Source organism: Anomaloglossus baeobatrachus, chromosome 7, assembly GCF_048569485.1.
Source record: "Anomaloglossus baeobatrachus isolate aAnoBae1 chromosome 7, aAnoBae1.hap1, whole genome shotgun sequence".
NCBI lineage: Eukaryota > Metazoa > Chordata > Amphibia > Anura > Aromobatidae > Anomaloglossus > Anomaloglossus baeobatrachus.
In genome coordinates, this window is record NC_134359.1 from 242078730 (window position 1) to 242097800 (window position 19071).

The 19071-nt window shown below is 49.3% G+C and overlaps 1 protein-coding gene across 1 annotated transcript in view; it reads right to left on the minus strand.

Moving 5' to 3' along the window:
• TMC7 (transmembrane channel like 7) overlaps nt 1–19071 on the minus strand; it is a 105827-nt gene that overhangs the window by 62567 nt on the left and 24189 nt on the right. The window contains exons 3-5 of the mRNA XM_075317984.1: nt 4701–4849; nt 2763–2924; nt 569–651 (exon numbers count right to left, since the gene is read on the minus strand). Coding sequence (XP_075174099.1) covers nt 569–651; nt 2763–2924; nt 4701–4849 — 394 coding nt within the window. The remainder of the gene's footprint in view (nt 1–568; nt 652–2762; nt 2925–4700; nt 4850–19071) is intronic.

Below are 19071 nucleotides of genomic sequence, written 5' to 3' on the forward strand. Positions count from 1 at the left end.
GTAAACTGACATTAACCCTCTTCTCCCCATTTAATCAGCAAAGTCTCACAAGGTAAGGGGAGTCTCAGACCCAGAACCTGTCACTAAACTCTGCAACAGAGAAAAGACTGACAGTGGTATCCCAAGAATGATATTTACCACTAGTAAAGGTTATAAAAGCCAAATTGCTGTGAAGCCCACTGATAACTAAAATGAGGGTCCTCAGCTCCTTGTATGTCCAAGCTGCAGTCTGGAGTGAATGGCATGGTTCTGTAGGATTAATTGAACTGACGGGGAAAAATTCATCTCTTTGGTTTCAATACACATAGATGACAGTAAGAATGTGCTCCATTCAATACAAACTGAGGCTAAATAGAACGGAGGCACAAGACCCTTATTCTTGTGATCCGAGGGGGTCATAAGACTTTATTAACCATAATTGCCGGCAGAACCCCTTTAAATAGTAGGTACTAGAAAGCAGCCAAGTTTCTAGGATCTATTACAGTACACGGACATTTTCTTTTCTTATTGAATCAAAAGGGAAAAAAGAAAGAAGGCGACCTTCCAAAAACCAAGGCAAGACACGTACCGTTCCAGACAGCAGATCCACGATATTAGTGTAGAAGTACTTTAGTACTCGGCTAGGTGGAGAGTATTTTGAACATTCAGTCTCTGAAAACGGGAAAAGAAATATTAGGCCAAAATCCAAATCCACACAGTAGATCATACAATGGGGTCAATCCTTGTCATTGAGTGTTTCTTTAGTTTAGTGCAGGGATCTGAGGGACACAAAATATTCAAGAATGAGGATTCTGTACAAAGGAGCCTGCAGCCGTGGTATTAGAAAATATATCATTTACTTACTACATGTCCAAACTTTGCATAAAATAATAGTTTTTCGGGAACCTAACCTTAATGCCTCTCTATGTGCTATTAAATAATCTGAACCCCGCCCTATTACCAGACACTATTCATGATCCTATATAGCCAGGAGCCTGTCTGCCTATACTTGCAGATTTTTAATAGCACATGGAGACACTAAGGTTAGGTTCCCGAAAAATTAGAGATTACCTTGTTGTTGGTTTTCGGGCTCTTTTGTATTGATCAATACATTTGCTAAACATCTCTATTACTTTCAAATATTCATAGCAGTTTTGCAATAGCATTTTTCATGCATTTCATTTTTTCCCAGATAGCTAAATGTATTTTTCATTGTTCATAGTATCCCTATAGCAGTAATGCTTTGCCATTTTTCATGTTTATATTGTGCAGCTTATCATCCTTATTATAGTCCTGTATTTTTAGGCTAGCACCTAATAATTCACACATGTGTTCCAGTCAGTCTTTTTTCTAAATAGCAAACCTTGTATAAGGCTGGATTTATCTTTTTGGATTTTCTCCATCTAAGAAAAATGGCCCCATTATGCTAAAGAGAGTTGGATCCGTTTTTCTTGTAAGTGGAGAAAAAAAAAAAAGTAAACAAAAAACACAACATTCTCCACTAGCTCAGTCTGTGAAAATTGGACCGCACTTGTAGGTCATCCTAGTGCTACACAATTTTTTTCAGAATTGAAGGGCTGAGCGCCATCCAATTCTCAGAAGCAAATTGTGTATATGCAGTGTATATAACGTGGACAACAATGGTCCGAATACAATCAGATTTCTTTTACAGCACTCAGCCCGCAAACACAGTCTTATGCATAAGCCCCTTGTTCTGGTTTGGTCTCATGATTGATCATCATGAGCGCACCGTTCCCCTGCCGTCCAGCTTCCTGAGGAACGGTGTGCTCCTGAATAACTGACAGTTTGGACCACTAGCATTGATGCACCACTGCACCAAATTTTGATGTTTCCTATGGCCCCTTTCACACTGCATTTTGCCTTACGTTTAGTGGTCCCGTTGGGGCATCCGTCAGAACCCCACCTCCCTCACCCCGCAAAACGTGTTTGATGCATGCGCCGACAGGGCCATTGACTGATGTAGTAGACTACGTTTTGGTGTCCGCCAGCAGAAAACGTACCTGCCCGAAAATAGTACAAAACAGAGCACACGCTAACATAGTCTGCTCCATTACAGTCAAATGGCCCTGTCGGCGCATGCGTCCAAAACACGTTTTGCGAGGTGGGGGGGCGGTTCGGACAGGACCACTAAATGTAAGGCAAAACGCAGTGAGAAAATGCTTCATCCCTATGGGGGCGTGTGCCCACGATCAATATTTGCAGCGTTTTGGATGCAGCATGCTTCAGCTGCATCCAGAACGCTGAGTTGTACAGTACAAGCACAGTGGATGGGATTTCTAGAAATCCTGTGCCCACTGTGCTTGTTTTTTTCGCAGCAAACACTGACCTGCGGTGTGTCTTTCCAGTCTGCAGCATGTCAATTGTTTACTGCAGAATCGCACGCATCCTCCGTAGGGAGAACACAAGCGAGAGACCGCAGCGCACTGAACCCCGATTGTGGGCACAGTCCGCTGCGGTCTCTTGCGGAGGGGACGCGTGGGCCCACAGGTCAGGACCCGCTGCGTTCTGAACATACACATACCCTTACAGAGGAACATGGCCTTCTGACTGCATCGTTGGCTGCCAACCCAGGAAATGAGCAATATACACGAGAATAAAAAAAATTCCTCAGTTTTTGAGAACGGAGAGGATTTTTAATATGACGTGAATTAGATAGTTGCTTATTTTTTACAAGCACTTTTCAAATTCACCCATTTAGACTGATGATACAACCTCTGTAAGATACAGCGGTGTATATACAGAACAGAATACACGTTACTTACCAACACTGGATGAAACGATTTCACTGCTGTTGAAAACGTCCATCTTGGAAATGACAAGCGGCAGGGTTGTAAAACAGAACATCAAAAGGAAAATGACAAAATTCAGCAGCACCACGAATCTCAGAAACGAGAAGTAAGACCCAATACCAGTACCAAATTTACCTAAACGTTAGGACAAGACAAAGGATGGTTAGAAGCGGTGAAACACCTTTACATAGATTTCATGAGTTACAATACAGATACAGTATCTTTTATCGCTACATTTAAATGATGACTGTATCTAAAAATGATCACAGAGGTCTACAGAGCTGAGGAGGAGCCAGCGGTCACAGTCCAAATAGCAAGATCTTATTCTACATAGGTTATTTCTGCTATATATCAGCTGATTTGATGTGAATTTAGCACAGATTACACACCAAATCCTAAACCAGCAAAATTAGCCTAAAAAAGTGTGTGCTTTATAATAGATGAAATTTAAGTATATTTTATAGATACACTACTTATTAGATTGTGAGCCCCAATGGGGATAGTGTTGCCAATGCATGTAAAGTGCTATGGAATTAACAACGCTATATAAATGAATAAATTATTATTATTATTATTATTATTATTACTACACGTTGACTGGTGAGGATCAAACAGCCGGGACCCCAACTGCTGGCTAGAATAGGGGTCTCAGGTCTGCATTTGAATGGGGGGGGGCAGCTGCACAGATATGCAAACACTTTATAATAAGACTATTTTTTTATTTTTATAGCGCCTACATATTCCATAGCACTCATTTAATCACTTATATAGCACCATTAGTTCCACAGCGCTTTACATACATCAGCAACACTGTCCCCATTGGGGCTCACAATCTAAATTCCCTATCTGTAGGTCTTTGGAGCGTGGGAGGAAATCCACAAAAACACAGGGAGAACATAGAAACTCTTTGCAGATGTTGTCCTTGGTGACATTTGAACCCAGGACCCCAGCGCTGCAAGACTACAGTGCTAACCACATCTCTTGGGCTGGGGAGGAAGAATATACAGAGAGGATAGTAGGGGATCGCGAAGAAATTATTTTTGTTGTTAGGTAAAACATTTCTCTTCGTGGTTTAAAAAAAAAAAAAAAGGATTTACCTGAAAGAAAGAATTATTTGATATCCTGTTTGATATCCTGTGCTGTAATGTCTATACTTTATTACTTACTCCTTTGTGCAGGAGATGAGGTATGATCAGACCAAGTCCCTGTATGGTGAGACACGGCCATTACACAGCACATAGCAGGGACACATATATAAGATTATCTCAGCACAGGAACGTTTTTTTAAACACATCCAATTGTGGAAATGATTATTATTCTAAGATCTGTGGATTAAAATTAACTTTGTTGGTAGGATAACCCTTTTAAAGGGAACCTGTCAGGTGCAATATGCACCCACAGCCACAAGCAGTTCTGGGTGCATATTGCTAATCCCTGCCTAACTGTCCCTGTATACACTAGCATAGATAAAGAGATCTATAGAAAAACTATTTCTAAAGATCCTTTATCTTATGCTAATGAGAGCAGGGACTAGTCGCAAGGGCGTTATATCCCCCCATTAGTCCACCCTCTTAGCATGGTAGCACGCCCACAGGGGTGTACTAAAATAAAAGATCTTTAGAAATACTTTTTCTATAGATCTCTTTATCTATGCTAGTGTATACAGGGACAGTTAGGCAGGGATTAGCAATATGCACCCAGAACTGCTCGTGGTTGTGGCTGCATATTGCACCTGACAGGTTCCCTTTAAGTCTTTTACCCTCTCAGCTATGAGCCGTCACTGACTGTGGGGTGGGAATGTCAACTTGCAGAAAGCATTCTTCACAAATACCCGGTGTCTTGTTACCAGAGGCAATAGTCCAAGGTCCTCTCATATCAGTGATCGAGGAGCCGCCTCTGACACATACATACCCTCAATATCATGAATGTTAGATCGCCAGAGCCACAGATTTTTTAGGAAGGCTGAAGTATCATGGTTGAATTTTTTGCTAAAATTTCTAGTGTTGTCTTTCCAAAGAGTCCATCCTCTGGTTTGCTGGGAATAGATTAGTTGCTGATCTCTGAAAAAAAAAAACCATATAAACAACAGTTTATTTCATAAGATAGTATTTCATATTTTCCTATAAAACAAGCTACAGAATCTTAATGTGAGTGACCTCTCATATGTGACACCATACAGAAAATACTATGTAGCCCAGTCATTAAAAGAGGAGTTGTAACGTTACAGCAAATTGCTAGGATCTGATCGGCTCACATGTGACCTCTAAGATGTCTGACAATTCCAAGGAAAAACTGAATGTGATAAGTACACTGCAGTAGTGATGAGCGGGCACTACCATGCTCAGGTGCTCGGTACTCGTAACTAGTGATGAGCGGGCACTACCATGCTCGGGTGCTCGGTACTCGTAACTAGTGATCAGCGGGCACTACCATGCTCAGGTGCTCCATACTCGTAACTAATGATCAGCGGGCACTACCATGCTCAGGTGCTCCATACTCGTAACTAATGATCAGCGGGCACTACCATGCTCAGGTGCTCCATACTCGTAACTAATGATCAGCGAGCACTACCATGCTCGGGTGCTCCGTACTCGTAACTATTGATGAGTGGGCACTACCATGTTCGGGTGCTCTGTACTCGTAACTAATGATGAGTGGGCACTACCATGCACAGGTGCTCGGTACTCGTAACTAATGATGAGTGGGCACTACCATGCTCAGGTGCTCTAGTAGGAGAGAAAAGGCGCAATAGGGTCTTACCCGATTTACAGGGCAGAGGGAAAGGGTTAAAACACACTCACCTGGCTGGGTTGTGCCAGTCACAACCCCTTAGAGAACGTGGATGAGTGCTTTAGTGGTTCAGCAGCGGCCCCGTGTCTGATGCTCTTGCCAAGATTAAACTTTAGAGCAACCCTTAATTTTCTCTAACATGTTGGAAAATGTTTGCGTTTTACTTCTAAAAACTTCCTTTTAATCTAATTCCACTTATTATAAATGGATCAGAACTATTTCAATACTGCTGGCAGAAATTGGCATCGAAATAGTTAATCAGAGATTGCTCCAGTCGCTGCTCTTACAGACCGCTGCCAACTGTATAACACAGCTGGCGCCTGCTGTGAATGAAGGGGCCTCAGCTTCATAAACTTTCATTTCTTTCTTTTTAAAAACATTAGAAATGGTATAAAAAAGGGAATTTTGTTTACTTACCGTAAATTCCTTTTCTTCTAGCTTCTGCCTCCGGAGGCCACACAAAGTATTACACTTTAAAAAGTGTAACCCCTCCCCTCTGCCTATACACCCTCCCGTGGACCACGGGCTCCTCAGTTTTGGTGCAAAAGCAGGAAGGAGAAAACTTATAAATTGGTCTAGGTAAATTCAATCCGAAGGATGTTCGGAGAACTGAAGACCATGAACCAAAAGAACAATTCAACATCAACAACATGTGTACACAAAAGAACAACCAGCCCGAAGGGCACAGGGGCGGGTGCTGGGTCTCCCAATAGGAGCTAGAAGAAAAGGAATTTACGGTAAGTAAACAAAATTCCCTTTTTCTTTGTCGCTCCATTGGGAGACCCAGACAATTGGGACGTCCAAGAGCAGTCCCTGGGTGGGTAAAAGAATACCTCAATAAAAAGAGCCGAAAACGGCCCCCTTTTACAGGTGGGCAACCGCCGCCTGGAGGACTCGCCTACCTAGACTGGCGTCTGCCGAAGCATAGGCATGCACTTGATAGTGCTTCGTGAAAGTGTGCAGACTAGACCACGTAGCTGCCTGACACACCTGCTGAGCCGTAGCCCGGTGCCGCAATGCCCAGGACGCACCTACGGCTCTGGTAGAATGGGCTTTCAGCCCTGAAGGGAGCGGGAGCCCAGAAGTACGGTAGGCCTTGAGAATCGGTTCCTTGATCCACCGAGCCAAGGTTGACTTGGAGGCCTGAGAGCCCTTACGCTGGCCAGCGACAAGGACAAAGAGAGCATATGAACGGCGCAGGGGCGCGGTGCGAGACACGTAGAACCGGAGTGCTCTCACTAGATCCAAAGAGTGCAAATCCTTTTCACACTGGTGAATTGGATTAGGGCAAAAGGAAGGCAAGGAGATATCCTGATTTAGATGAAAAGGGGATACCACCTTAGGGAGAAATTCCGGGACAGGACGCAGAACCACCTTATCCTGGTGGAAAACCAGGAAGGGGGCTTTGCATGACAGCGCTGCAAGCTCAGACACTCTCCGAAGTGATGTGACTGCCACCAGGAAGGCCACCTTCTGCGAAAGATGGGAGAGAGAGATATCCCGCAGCGGCTCAAAAGGCGGCTTTTGAAGAGCAGTCAGAACCCTGTTAAGATCCCAAGGTTCCAACGGACGTTTGTAAGGTGGGACCATGTGGCAGACCCCCTGCAGGAACGTGTGGACCTGCGGAAGCCTAGCTAGACGCTTTTGAAAAAAACACGGAGAGCGCCGATACTTGGCCCTTGAGAGAGCCGAGGGACAAACCCTTGTCCATTCCAGATTGTAGGAATGAAAGGAATGTGGGTAAGGCAAACGGCCATGGAGGAAAACCGTTATCCGCGCACCAGGATAGGAAGATTTGCCAAGACCTGTAATAGATCTTGGCGGACGTTGGCTTCTTGGCTTGTCTCATGGTGGCAATGACATCCTGAGATAACCCTGAAGACGCTAGGAGCCAGGACTCAATGGCCACACAGTCAGGTTGAGGGCCACAGAATTCAGATGGAAAAACGGGCCTTGTGACAGCAAGTCTGGGCGGTTTGGAAGTGCCCACGGTTGACCCACCGTGAGATGCCACAGATCCGGATACCACGACCGCCTCGGCCAGTCTAGAGCGACGAGAATGGCGCGACGGCAGTCGGACCTAATCTTGCGAAGTACCCTGGGCAGCATCGCCAGAGGGGGAAACACATAAGGCAGTCGAAACTGCGACCAATCCTGGACTAAAGCGTCTGCTGCCAGAGCTCTGTGATCCTGAGACCGTGCCATGAAGGCCGGGACCTTGTTGTTGTGTCGTGACGCCATGAGATCGACATCCGGCGTTCCCCAGCGGCGAAAGATCTCTCGAAACACGTCTGGGTGTAGAGACCATTCCCTCGCGTCCATGCACTGACGACTGAGAAAATCTGCTTCCCAGTTTTCTACGCCCGGGATGTGAACTGCGGAGATGGTGGAGCCTGTGGCTTCCACCCACTGCAGAATCCGCCGGACTTCCTGGAAGGCTTGACGACTGCGAGTGCCGCCTTGGTGGTTGATGTAGGCGACGGCAGTGGCGTTGTCCGACTGAATTCGGATCTGCCTGCCCTCCAGCCACCGATGGAAAGCCAATAGGGTTAGATATACTGCCCTTATCTCCAGGAGATTGATCTGAAGGGACGATTCTATTGGAGTCCAGGTTCCTTGAGCCCTGTGGTGGAGAAAAAACGCTCCCCAACCTGACAGGCTCGCGTCCGTGGTGACCACGGCCCAGGTTGGAGGTAGAAAGGATTTTCCCCGAGACAGAGACGTGGGTAGGAGCCACCACTGAAGTGATGTTTTGGTTGCAAGGGAAAGAGAGATGTCCTTGTCGAGGGAAGCCACACTCTTGTCCCATTTGCGAAGAATGTCCCATTGGAGTGGTCGTAGATGGAATTGCGCGAACGGCACTGCCTCCATAGCTGCAACCATCTTCCCCAGGAAGTGCATGAGGAGCCTTAAGGGGTGTGACTGACTCCGAAGAAGGGATTGCACCCCTGCCTGCAGAGAAAGCTGTTTGTCCCGCGGTAGCTTGACTAACGCTGGCTGGGTATGAAACTCCATCCCGAGGTAAGTCAGTGATTGGGTCGGTGTCAACTTGGATTTCGGGAAATAGATGATCCACCCAAACCGCTGGAGAGTCGCCAGAGTGACGGTAAGGCTTTGTTGACACGCCACCCGAGAAGGGGCCCTGACTAGGAGATCGTCTAAGTAGGAGATCACCGAGTGGCCCTGAGAGTGCAGGACCGCCACGACGGATGCCATGACTTTGGTGAAAACCCGTGGGGCTGTCGCCAGGCCGAAAGGCAATGCCACGAACTGGAGGTGTTCGTCCCCAATGGCGAAACGCAGGAAACGATGTTCGGGTGCGATCGGCACATGGAGATAAGCATCCTTGATGTCGATCGATGCTAGGAAGTCTCCTTGTGACATCGAGGCGATGACCGAGCGGAGAGATTCCATCCGAAACAGTCTGGTTCTCACATGTCTGTTGAGTAACTTGAGGTCCAGAACGGGACGGAATGACCCGTCCTTTTTTGGCACCACGAACAAGTTGGAGTAAAATCCGCGACCACGTTCCTGAAGGGGAACGGGAATCACAACTCCTTCGATCTTTAGAGCGTCCACTGCCTGAAAAAGTGCGTCTGCCTGTGCGGGGGGGTGGGGAGGTTCTGAAGAAACGAGCCGTAGGTCGGGTGCTGAACTCTATCCTGTAACCATGAGACACAATGTCTCTCACCCATCGGTCTTGAACATGTGGCCACCAGGCGTCGCCAAAGCGGGAGAGCCTGCCACCGACCGAGGATGTGGCTAGATGAGGCCGAGAGTCATGAGGAGGCAGTCTTGGAGGCAGTGCCTCCTGCGGCCTTTTGGGGGCGTGACTTGGACCGCCACGCATAGGAGTTCCTCTGGCCTTTCTCCGGCCGGTTGGACGAAGAGGATTGGGGCTTGGCGGAGGGACGAAAGGACCGAAACCTCAATTGGATTTTTCTCTGCTGAGGTCTCTTAGGTTTGGACTGGGGTAAGGAGGAGTCCTTTCCCGAGGATTCCTTAATAATCTCATCCAACCGTTCGCCAAACAAACGTTCGCCAGAAAAAGGCAAACCAGTTAAGAACCTTTTGGAAGCAGAGTCTGCTTTCCATTCGCGCAGCCACATGGCCCTGCGGACTGCCACGGAGTTAGCGGATGCTACAGCCGTACGGCTAGCAGAGTCCAGGACGGAGTTCATGGCGTAGGACGAAAATGCTGATGCCTGAGAGGTCAAGGAAGACACATGCGGAGCAGAATTCCGCGTGACAGTATTAATCTCAGTCAGACAAGCCGAGATTGCTTGGAGAGCCCACAGAGCCGCAAAGGCCGGGGCGAAAGACGCGCCCTGAGCCCCCACGTCCGCCTCGTCTTCCTGAGAGTCCTCAAGCTGAGATCCAGAGCAGCGTGAGGAGGCCGGGGAAGAGTCCCAGCGAGGCCGCTTAGCCGGTCTGGGACTGCGGTCCGGGCAGGAGTCCTCCGCCTGGGACCTAGGGGCTAACTGAAGTGATGTTTTGGTTGCAAGGGAAAGAGAGATGTCCTTGTCGAGGTCCGCAGCTCCCCATCCTGAGAATACCAGCCTTCAACCATGTGGCTTTAGCTTGGCTGGTACCAAAATTGGGGGGGACCGCACGCCGTTTTTTTTTTATTATTTATTTATTGTACTCCACTACATAGACCCGCCCACCGGCGGCTGTGATTGGTTGCAGTGAGAGCTGTCACTCAGCGTGGGGGCGGGTCTGACTGCAGCCAATAATAGGCCCCGGTGGGCGGGGAAGCAGGGAATACGAGATGGAATAATGAGCGGCCGGCATTTTCAAAAGCAGGAGAAGCCGCCGGAGCAGTGTGGACGCCGTGCAGCGCCGTGCCAGTGATTGGTGAGTATGAGAGAGGGGGTGAGAGGAAGAGACCGACCGACAGAGAGAGAGATAGAGAGACCAGGAGTGATTTTAAACTATTTAGATCGTTCTGCTGGATATGCTAAGTAGAACGTGACGGGATCTGTCAGCGGATTCCGCCGCTTAGTGCATTGCGGCAGAATCTGCCACCATAGACAATCATTAGACACCTTGGCGGATTGTAACTGAATCCGTTAAGCTGCGTTATTTTAACTACCCAAAAAGAAACGCTACATGTAGCGTTCCCTACGCCCGACGCAGCGTCAAAATAACGACTCAGCGTCATCCAGTGGATGCAACGCAGACACTTGCATTACGGTGCGTCGTCAATACAAGTCTATGGAGAAGTGTGCAGTGCGTTAACTAGTGCGGTGGATTGTGCGGAAGGTAAGTGTGAAAGCAGCCTTAGTTCTAAGAGGTACTTTGCACGCTGCAACATCGCTAGCTGATGGTAGCGATGCCGAGTCCCCGCCCCCGTCGCACATGCAATCTCTTGTGATAGCTGCAGTAGTGAACATTATCGCTACGGCAGCTTCACACGCACTTACCTGCCCTGCGACGTCGCTCTGGCCGGCGACCCGCCTCCTTCCTAAGCGGGCGGGTCGTGCGGCGTCACATGGCAGGCGGCCAATAGAAGCAGAGGGGCAGAGATCAGCGAGACTTAAACATCCTGCCCACCTCCTTCATTCCTCATTGAAGGCGGGATGCAGGTAAGGAGATGTTCCTCGCTACTGCGGCTTCATACACAGCGATGTGTGCTGCCGCGGGAACAAGGAACAACATCGTACCTGTCGCTGCAGCGAAATTATGGAAATGACCGACACTACACAGATCACCGATTTTCGACGCTTTTGCGATCGTTTATCGGTGCTTCTAGGCTTTACACGTTGCGATGTTGTTACTGGCGCCGGATGTGTGTCCCTTTCGATTTGACTCCGACGAGATCGCAGTAGCGATGTCACAACATGCAAAGTACCCCTAACCCTTATAACTGTACTCGTACCTTTTTTGTTTCCTCACTATCGGTCTTAATGACTGCTCTCCTATCACTTTATAACTAGGGCTGGGTAGAGGGGTGACAAGTCATAAAATCATAACTAGATATCAGGTGAATGAAGGGTTACATCAGTCTTTCTGGTAATAGAACCTCTGGATAAATATGTAATATACTGTATACTGGGAATAACTCTGCTGCAGTCACGAGACCATTGTACTCGTCCATCTCACAAAGGGACACAGAGTCCGTGCATAAAGCCTGGCCAAGTCACAAATCAGAAAACAATGGAAGCCAAAGGCACTGTGGAATAATAGACGTCTGTTCTGAGAATGAGCAATTTACATGTCATGTAGCATGAAAGCCACATCCATATTAAAAGCCATTGTTTAAATGGTTGTGTTAAAAAATGTTCACACTGGTTTGCTGCACCCATCGGTGACAGTTCTCTCATCATTGGCCTCTGAGTGTCGTGATGAGCTTTTGATATTATTTTATTAAACCTGTATAGTTTTTATAAAAAAAAAAAAAAGAAGAAAAGAAAAGAAAAATAAATAATCAAGTTTGACATTTTTCCGAAACCCGTAATTTTCTTTTCTGTCTAGAACTGGCTGGGCTTGTATTTGATGGTAAATTTTGAGATAAATGTGATCTTTAATCACTTTCCATTGCATTTTTTATGGGACGTGTCCAAAGCAAATAGTTTGGGCTTTTTGATTATTTTTTTCTTCACAATGTTTACCCTTCAGGTGAAATGATTTTATATGTTAATAGATGGAATTTTTATAGACACGATGATACTATGATTATTTTTGATGAATTCTTTATTTCTAACTAGGCAAAAGCAGAGTGATCCCATTATATATAATACATATTTTTTTTTTAATATGTATGATATATCTTATTTTTCCTTTATAAGACGGACTTTTGTTCCCCCAAATTTTGGGGAAAAGTAGGGGGTGCGTCTTATAATCCGAATATACAGATTATATACTGCACGGTCCAGGGGAGGTGGGGGCAGCTCTTGAGTGGTGCTGTAGGCTGGTGAAGGCTGGTAGAGGCTGGTGAAGGCTGCAGCAGGAGATCTCCTGCTCCCGCTCATATAATATGCACTGCCGCTGTCCATCACCGTGGTGCTGAAACCGCACCGCAGTGACGGGCTGGGGGAGCAGCGCATATTATATGTGCTTGCGCCCCCCTTTGGTGACACATGCCTGCCCCCCCCCCCCCCCCGGTGTTAGATATGGCCCCCATGCTGCTGCCCATAGTAAAATAAAAAAACTCTTTACTTACCTCCTCCAGCATGTCTCCCGGTGTCTCCCTCCTGGTGCTGTGATCATGCACGCAGAGATGTCACTCTGCTGTGCCGATCACATGACTGGCACCGAGAAGCAGGAAGTAGGAAGTGTAGGAGCTCAACCGCACGGAGTGAGACACGAGGGAGGACAGTGCTGGAGAAGGTAAGGAAAGAGTTTATTTTACTATAAGAAGCAGCATGGGGGCCATATCAAACACAGGGTGATGTGTGCCAGCCACAGGGGGCCATGGGCAGCAATAGGGGCCGTGTGCCAGCCACAGGGGGCCATGGGCAGCAATAGGGGCCGTGTGCCAGCCACAGGGGGCCATGGGCAGCAATAGGGGCCGTGTGCCAGCCACAGGGGGCCATGGGCAGCAATAGGGGCCGTGTGCCAGCCACAGGGGCTGTGTGCCAGCCACAGGGGGCCATATTCAATATAAGGGGGCCACATCCAGATTAAGGGGGATAATTTTAGGATGGGGGGCTATGAGGGAGATATACCCTATATGATTTGTTAGACGGACACTGGCATTAGAAGACGAACCCCATTTATTAAAAAAAAAAAAAAATTCTCTTTTCCTTCACCAAATTTGGGGGTGCGTCCTATAAAGCGAAAAGAAGGGAATTTTGTTTACTTACCGTAAATTCCTTTTCTTCTAGCTCCAATTGGGAGACCCAGACAATTGGGTGTATAGCTACTGCCTCCGGAGGCCACACAAAGTACTACACTTAAAAGTGTAAGGCCCCTCCCCTTCTGGCTATACACCCCCCCGTGGGATCACGGGCTCCTCAGTTTTAGTGCAAAAGCAAGAAGGAGGAAAGCCAATAACTGTTTTAAATACAAATTCAACCCGAGAAACAACCTCGGAGAACTGAACTGTTCAACATGAACAACATGTGCACCCGAAAAAAACAAATTTCCTAAGAAAAACAGGGCGGGTGCTGGGTCTCCCAATTGGAGCTAGAAGAAAAGGAATTTACGGTAAGTAAACAAAATTCCCTTCTTCTTTGTCGCTCCTAATTGGGAGACCCAGACAATTGGGACGTCCAAAAGCAGTCCCTGGGTGGGTAAAAGAATACCTCGTGATAGGGCCGTCAAACAGCCCTTTCCTACAGGTGAGCCACCGCCGCCTGAAGGACTTGTCTACCTAGGCCGGCATCCGCCGAAGCGTAGGTATGCACCTGATAATGCTTGGTAAAAGTGTGCAGACTCGACCAGGTAGCCGCCTGGCACACCTGCTGAGCCGTAGCCTGGTGCCGTAATGCCCAGGACGCACCCACGGCTCTGGTAGAATGGGCTTTCAGTCCTGATGGAATCGGAAGCCCAGCAGAACGGTAGGTGTGAAGAATTGGTTCCTTGATCCAACGTGCAAGGGTGGATTTGGAAGCTTGCGACCCTTTACGCTGACCAGCGACAAGGACAAAGAGTGCATCCGAGCGGCGCAGAGGCGCCGTGCGGGAAATGTAGATCCTGAGTGCTCTCACCAGATCCAATAAATGCAAACCTTTTTCAAATTGGTGAACTGGATGCGGACACAAAGACGGTAAAGTGATATCTTGATTGAGATGAAAGGAAGATACCACCTTGGGAAGAAATTCTGGAATTGGACGCAGAACTACCTTGTCCTGGTGAAACACCAGGAATGGAGATCTGCATGATAACGCCGCCAGCTCGGACACTCTCCGAAGAGACGTGACCGCCACTAGAAAGGACACTTTCTGTGAAAGACGAGAAAGGGAAACCTCCTTCATAGGCTCGAAAGGCGGCTTTTGGAGAGCAATTAGAACCTTGTTCAGGTCCCAGGGCTCCAATGGCCGCTTGTAAGGGGGGACGATATGACAAACCCCTTGCAGGAACGTGCGTACCTGAGGAAGTCGCGCCAGGCGTTTCTGAAAAAATACGGATAGCGCGGAGACTTGACCCTTAAGGGAGCCAAGCGACAAACCTTTTTCCAACCCAGACTGCAGGAAGGAAAGAAAAGTAGGCAATGCAAAAGGCCAGGGAGAAACTCCCTGAGCCGAGCACCAAGATAGGAATATCCTCCACGTCCTGTGGTAGATCTTGGCGGAGGATGGTTTCCTAGCCTGTCTCATGGTGGCAACCACTTCATGAGATAAACCTGAGGCCGCTAGGATCCAGGACTCAATGGCCACAGTCAGGTTCAGGGCCGCAGAATTCAGATGGAAAAACGGCCCTTGAGACAGCAAGTCTGGACGGTCTGGTAGTGCCCACGGATGGCCTACCGTGAGGTGCCACAGATCCGGGTACCACGACCTCCTTGGCCAGTCTGGAGCGACGAGAATGGCGCGGCGGCAGTCGGACCTGATTTTGCGGAGCACTCTGGGCAACAATGCCAGAGGTGGGAACACATACGGTAGTCGGAACTGCGACCAATCTTGAACTAAGGCGTCTGCCGCCAGAGCTCGGTGATCGTGAGACCGTGCCATGAAAACCGGGACCTTGTTGTTGTGCCGTGACGCCATCAGGTCGACGTCCGGCATCCCCCAGCGGCGACAGATCTCCTGAAACACGTCCGGGTGAAGGGACCATTCCCCTGCGTCCATGCCCTGGCGACTGAGAAAGTCTGCTTCCCAGTTTTCTACGCCTGGGATGTGAACGGCGGATATGGTGGATGCCGTGTCTTCCACCCACGTCAGAATCCGCCGGACTTCCTGGAAGGCTTGCCGACTGCGTGTTCCCCCTTGGTGGTTGATGTATGCCACCGCTGTGGAGTTGTCCGACTGAATTCGGATCTGCTTGCCTTCCAGCCACTGTTGGAAGGCTTGTAGGGCAAGATAGACTGCTCTGATCTCCAGAACATTGATCTGAAGGGTGGACTCTTTCCGAGTCCACGTACCCTGAGCCCTGTGGTGGAGAAACACTGCTCCCCACCCTGATAGACTCGCATCTGTCGTGACCACCGCCCAGGATGGGGGTAGGAACGACTTTCCTTTTGACAATGAGGTGGGAAGAAGCCACCACCGGAGAGATTCCTTGGCTGCCTGAGAGAGGGAGACCTCCCTGTCGAGGGACGTCGACTTCCCGTCCCATTGGCGGAGAATGTCCCATTGTAGTGGACGCAGATGAAACTGCGCAAAAGGAACTGCTTCCATTGCTGCTACCATCTTCCCTAGGAAGTGCATGAGGCGCCTCAAGGGGTGCGACTGGCCCTGAAGGAGAGATTGCACCCCTATCTGTAGCGAGCACTGTTTGTCCAGTGGAAGTTTCACTATCGCTGAGAGAGTATGAAACTCCATGCCAAGATATGTTAGTGATTGGGTCGGGGTTAGATTTGACTTTGAAAAGTTGATAATCCACCCGAAACTCTGGAGAGTCTTCAGTGCCACGTTCAGGCTGTGTTGGCATGCCTCTTGAGAGGGTGCCTTGATAAGTAGATCGTCCAAATACGGGATCACGGAGTGACCTTGTGAGTGCAGGACTGCTACTACTGCTGCCATGACCTTGGTGAAGACCCGAGGGGCTGTCACCAGCCCGAAAGGTAGAGCTACGAACTGTTCGCAATTGGCACGTGGAGATAAGCATCCTTGATGTCTATTGATGCTAGGAAATCTCCTTGAGACATTGAGGCGATAACGGAGCGGAGAGATTCCATCCTGAACCTCCTGGTTTTTACGTGTTTGTTGAGCAGCTTTAGATCCAGGACGGGACGGAACGACCCGTCTTTCTTTGGCACCACAAACAAATTGGAGTAAAAACCGTGACCTTGTTCCTGAAGAGGAACAGAAGTCACCACTCCTTCCGCCTTTAGAGCGGACACCGCTTGCAGCAGAGCATCGGCTCGGTCGGGCGGTGGGGAAGTTCTGAAGAAGCGAGTTGGAGGACGAGAGCAGAGCTCTATCCTGTACCCGTGAGACAGAATGTCTCTCACCCAACGGTCTTTGACCTGTGACAACCAAATGTCGCCAAAGCGGGAGAGCCTGCCACCGACCGAGGATGCGGAGAGAGGAGGCTGAGAGTCATGAGGAAGCCGTCTTGGTAACGGTTCTTCCGGCTGGCTTTTTTGGGCGTGATTGAGTCCGCCAAGAATCTGAGCCCCTCTGATCCTTCTGAGTCCTTTTGGACGAGTAGAATTGGGACCTGCCTGAGCCTCGAAAGGACCGAAAACCAGACTGTCCCCTCCTCTGTTGAGGTTTGTTTTGTCTGGGCTGAGGTAAGGATGAATCCTTACCCTTGGAGTGTTTAATGATTTCATCCAAACGCTCACCAAACAATCGGTCACGAGAAAAAGGCAAACTGGTTAAGCACTTCTTGGAAGCAGAATCTGCCTTCCATTCTCTCAACCACAGGGCTCTGCGCAAAACCACAGAGTTGGCTGACGCCACCGCCGTACGGCTCGTAGAGTCTAGGACAGCATTAATCGCGTAAGACGCGAATGCAGACATTTGAGAGGTCAAGGGTGCCACCTGCGGAGCAGATGTACGTGTGACCGTGTCGACCTGTGTAAGCCCAGCTGAAATAGCTTGGAGTGCCCATACGGCTGCGAATGCTGGCGCCAACGACGCTCCAATAGCTTCATAGATGGATTTTAACCAGAGCTCCATCTGTCTGTCAGTGGCATCTTTAAGTGCCGCCCCATCTTCCACTGCAACTAGAGATCTGGCTGCAAGCCTGGAGATTGGAGGGTCCACCTTGGGACACTGTGTCCAGCCCTTGACCACGTCAGGGGGAAAAGGATAGCGTGTATCTTTAAGCCGTTTGGAAAAACGCTTATCTGGATAAGCGTGATGTTTCTGGATTGCGTCTCTAAAGTCAGAGTGGTCCAGAAACGTGCTTAATTTACGCTTGGGATACCTGAAATGGAATTTCTCCTGCTGTGAAGCTGCCTCCTCCGCAAGAGGAGCTGGTGGAGAAATGTCTAACATCCTATTGATGGACGCTATAAGATCATTCACTATGGCGTCACCATCCGGGGTATCTAGATTGAGAGCGGCCCCAGCATCAGACTCCTGATCAGTTACATCCGCCTCATCACACAGAGAGTCGTCCCGCTGGGACCCTGACCAGTGTGATGAAGTTGAGGGTCGCTCATAGCGAGCCCGCTTAGGTTGTCTGGGACTGTCGTCCGAGTCAGAGCCGTCACCCTGGGGTGCATATGACACCCCCGGAGCTAGGAAGTGGTCCAGCTGAGGGGGACCAGGGGGCAATGGATCAACAGTGCCCATGGTCTGAGTTACTGGTCTAGACTGCAATGTTTCAAGAATTTTAGACATAGTCATAGACAATTTGTCAGCAAAAGCTGCAAACTCCGTCCCTGTCACCTGGACAGCATTTACAGGTGGTTCTCCCTGGGTCACCTCTAGCAGCGGCCCCAGCTGCGCAATTGCCACAGGGGCCGAGCACTGCACACAATGGGGGTCAGTGGAACCTGCCGGTAGAGTAGCCCCACATGCGGTACAAGCAGCATATAAAGTCCGTGCCTTGGCACTTTTGCTTTTTGCGGACGACATGCTGTTATCTCCTTGAGAAATCTAAGGAGGGTATATAGCAGAAAATCACCAGCGACTGTACAGTGCAAAGTATTGCCAGCACAAAATACAAAAGTACACTATGGCACAAGTGGGGGAGAGCCCTTGAGGGCTGCTTACCGCCCGCTGAAAAGCGGGTGTGAGATCGTAGAATCCCTTGTCTGGGTCTCCCAGCCTCCCCTCCGCAGTTCAGCGTGCAGGCAGGAATGGCTGCCGGCGTCCTGTGAAGAAGGGCGGACCGTGGGCGTCCCAAACAAAAGAGCGGGAAGCTGCGTCCCCCTGTGCCTAGTGTGAGGGCTGGAGTATGTAAAACAGACTCCAGCTCTTAACGCTGCTGGACTGTACAGCGTCCCGCCCTCCTCCTGACTGGCAGGTCCGGGGGCGGGAACGATACGAACTAGGCCGCAAAAGCCGGGGACTGTAGTAATCTAGCGCGGCCGTCATATATGCACGGCCAGCGCGGAAGTCCCCGGCGCACCACAAATCCCAGCCGCGACCAGTAAACACTGACCCCAGCGGCCGGATCGGCCGATCGTACAAAGTCACCTCACTCAGCAGAGCTGTAGTGAGTAACGGCACCAGCGCAGCAGCGCTGTTTACCCCGGCGCACTAACACACCCAGCAATGCTGCAGTGTGCGTGCGATAAGCACGGGGACACGGAGTACCTTGATGGAGCAGGGTCCTGTCCCTGAGAAAACTCCGCTCCGTATCCAGCAGATCCTCCAGGGGCTGTGGATGGAGCACGGCCTCAGTGCCCGGAGACCGGTAAAGTCCCACTTCACCCAGAGCCCTAATGGGGATGGGGAAGGAATCAGCATGTGGGCTCCAGCCTCCG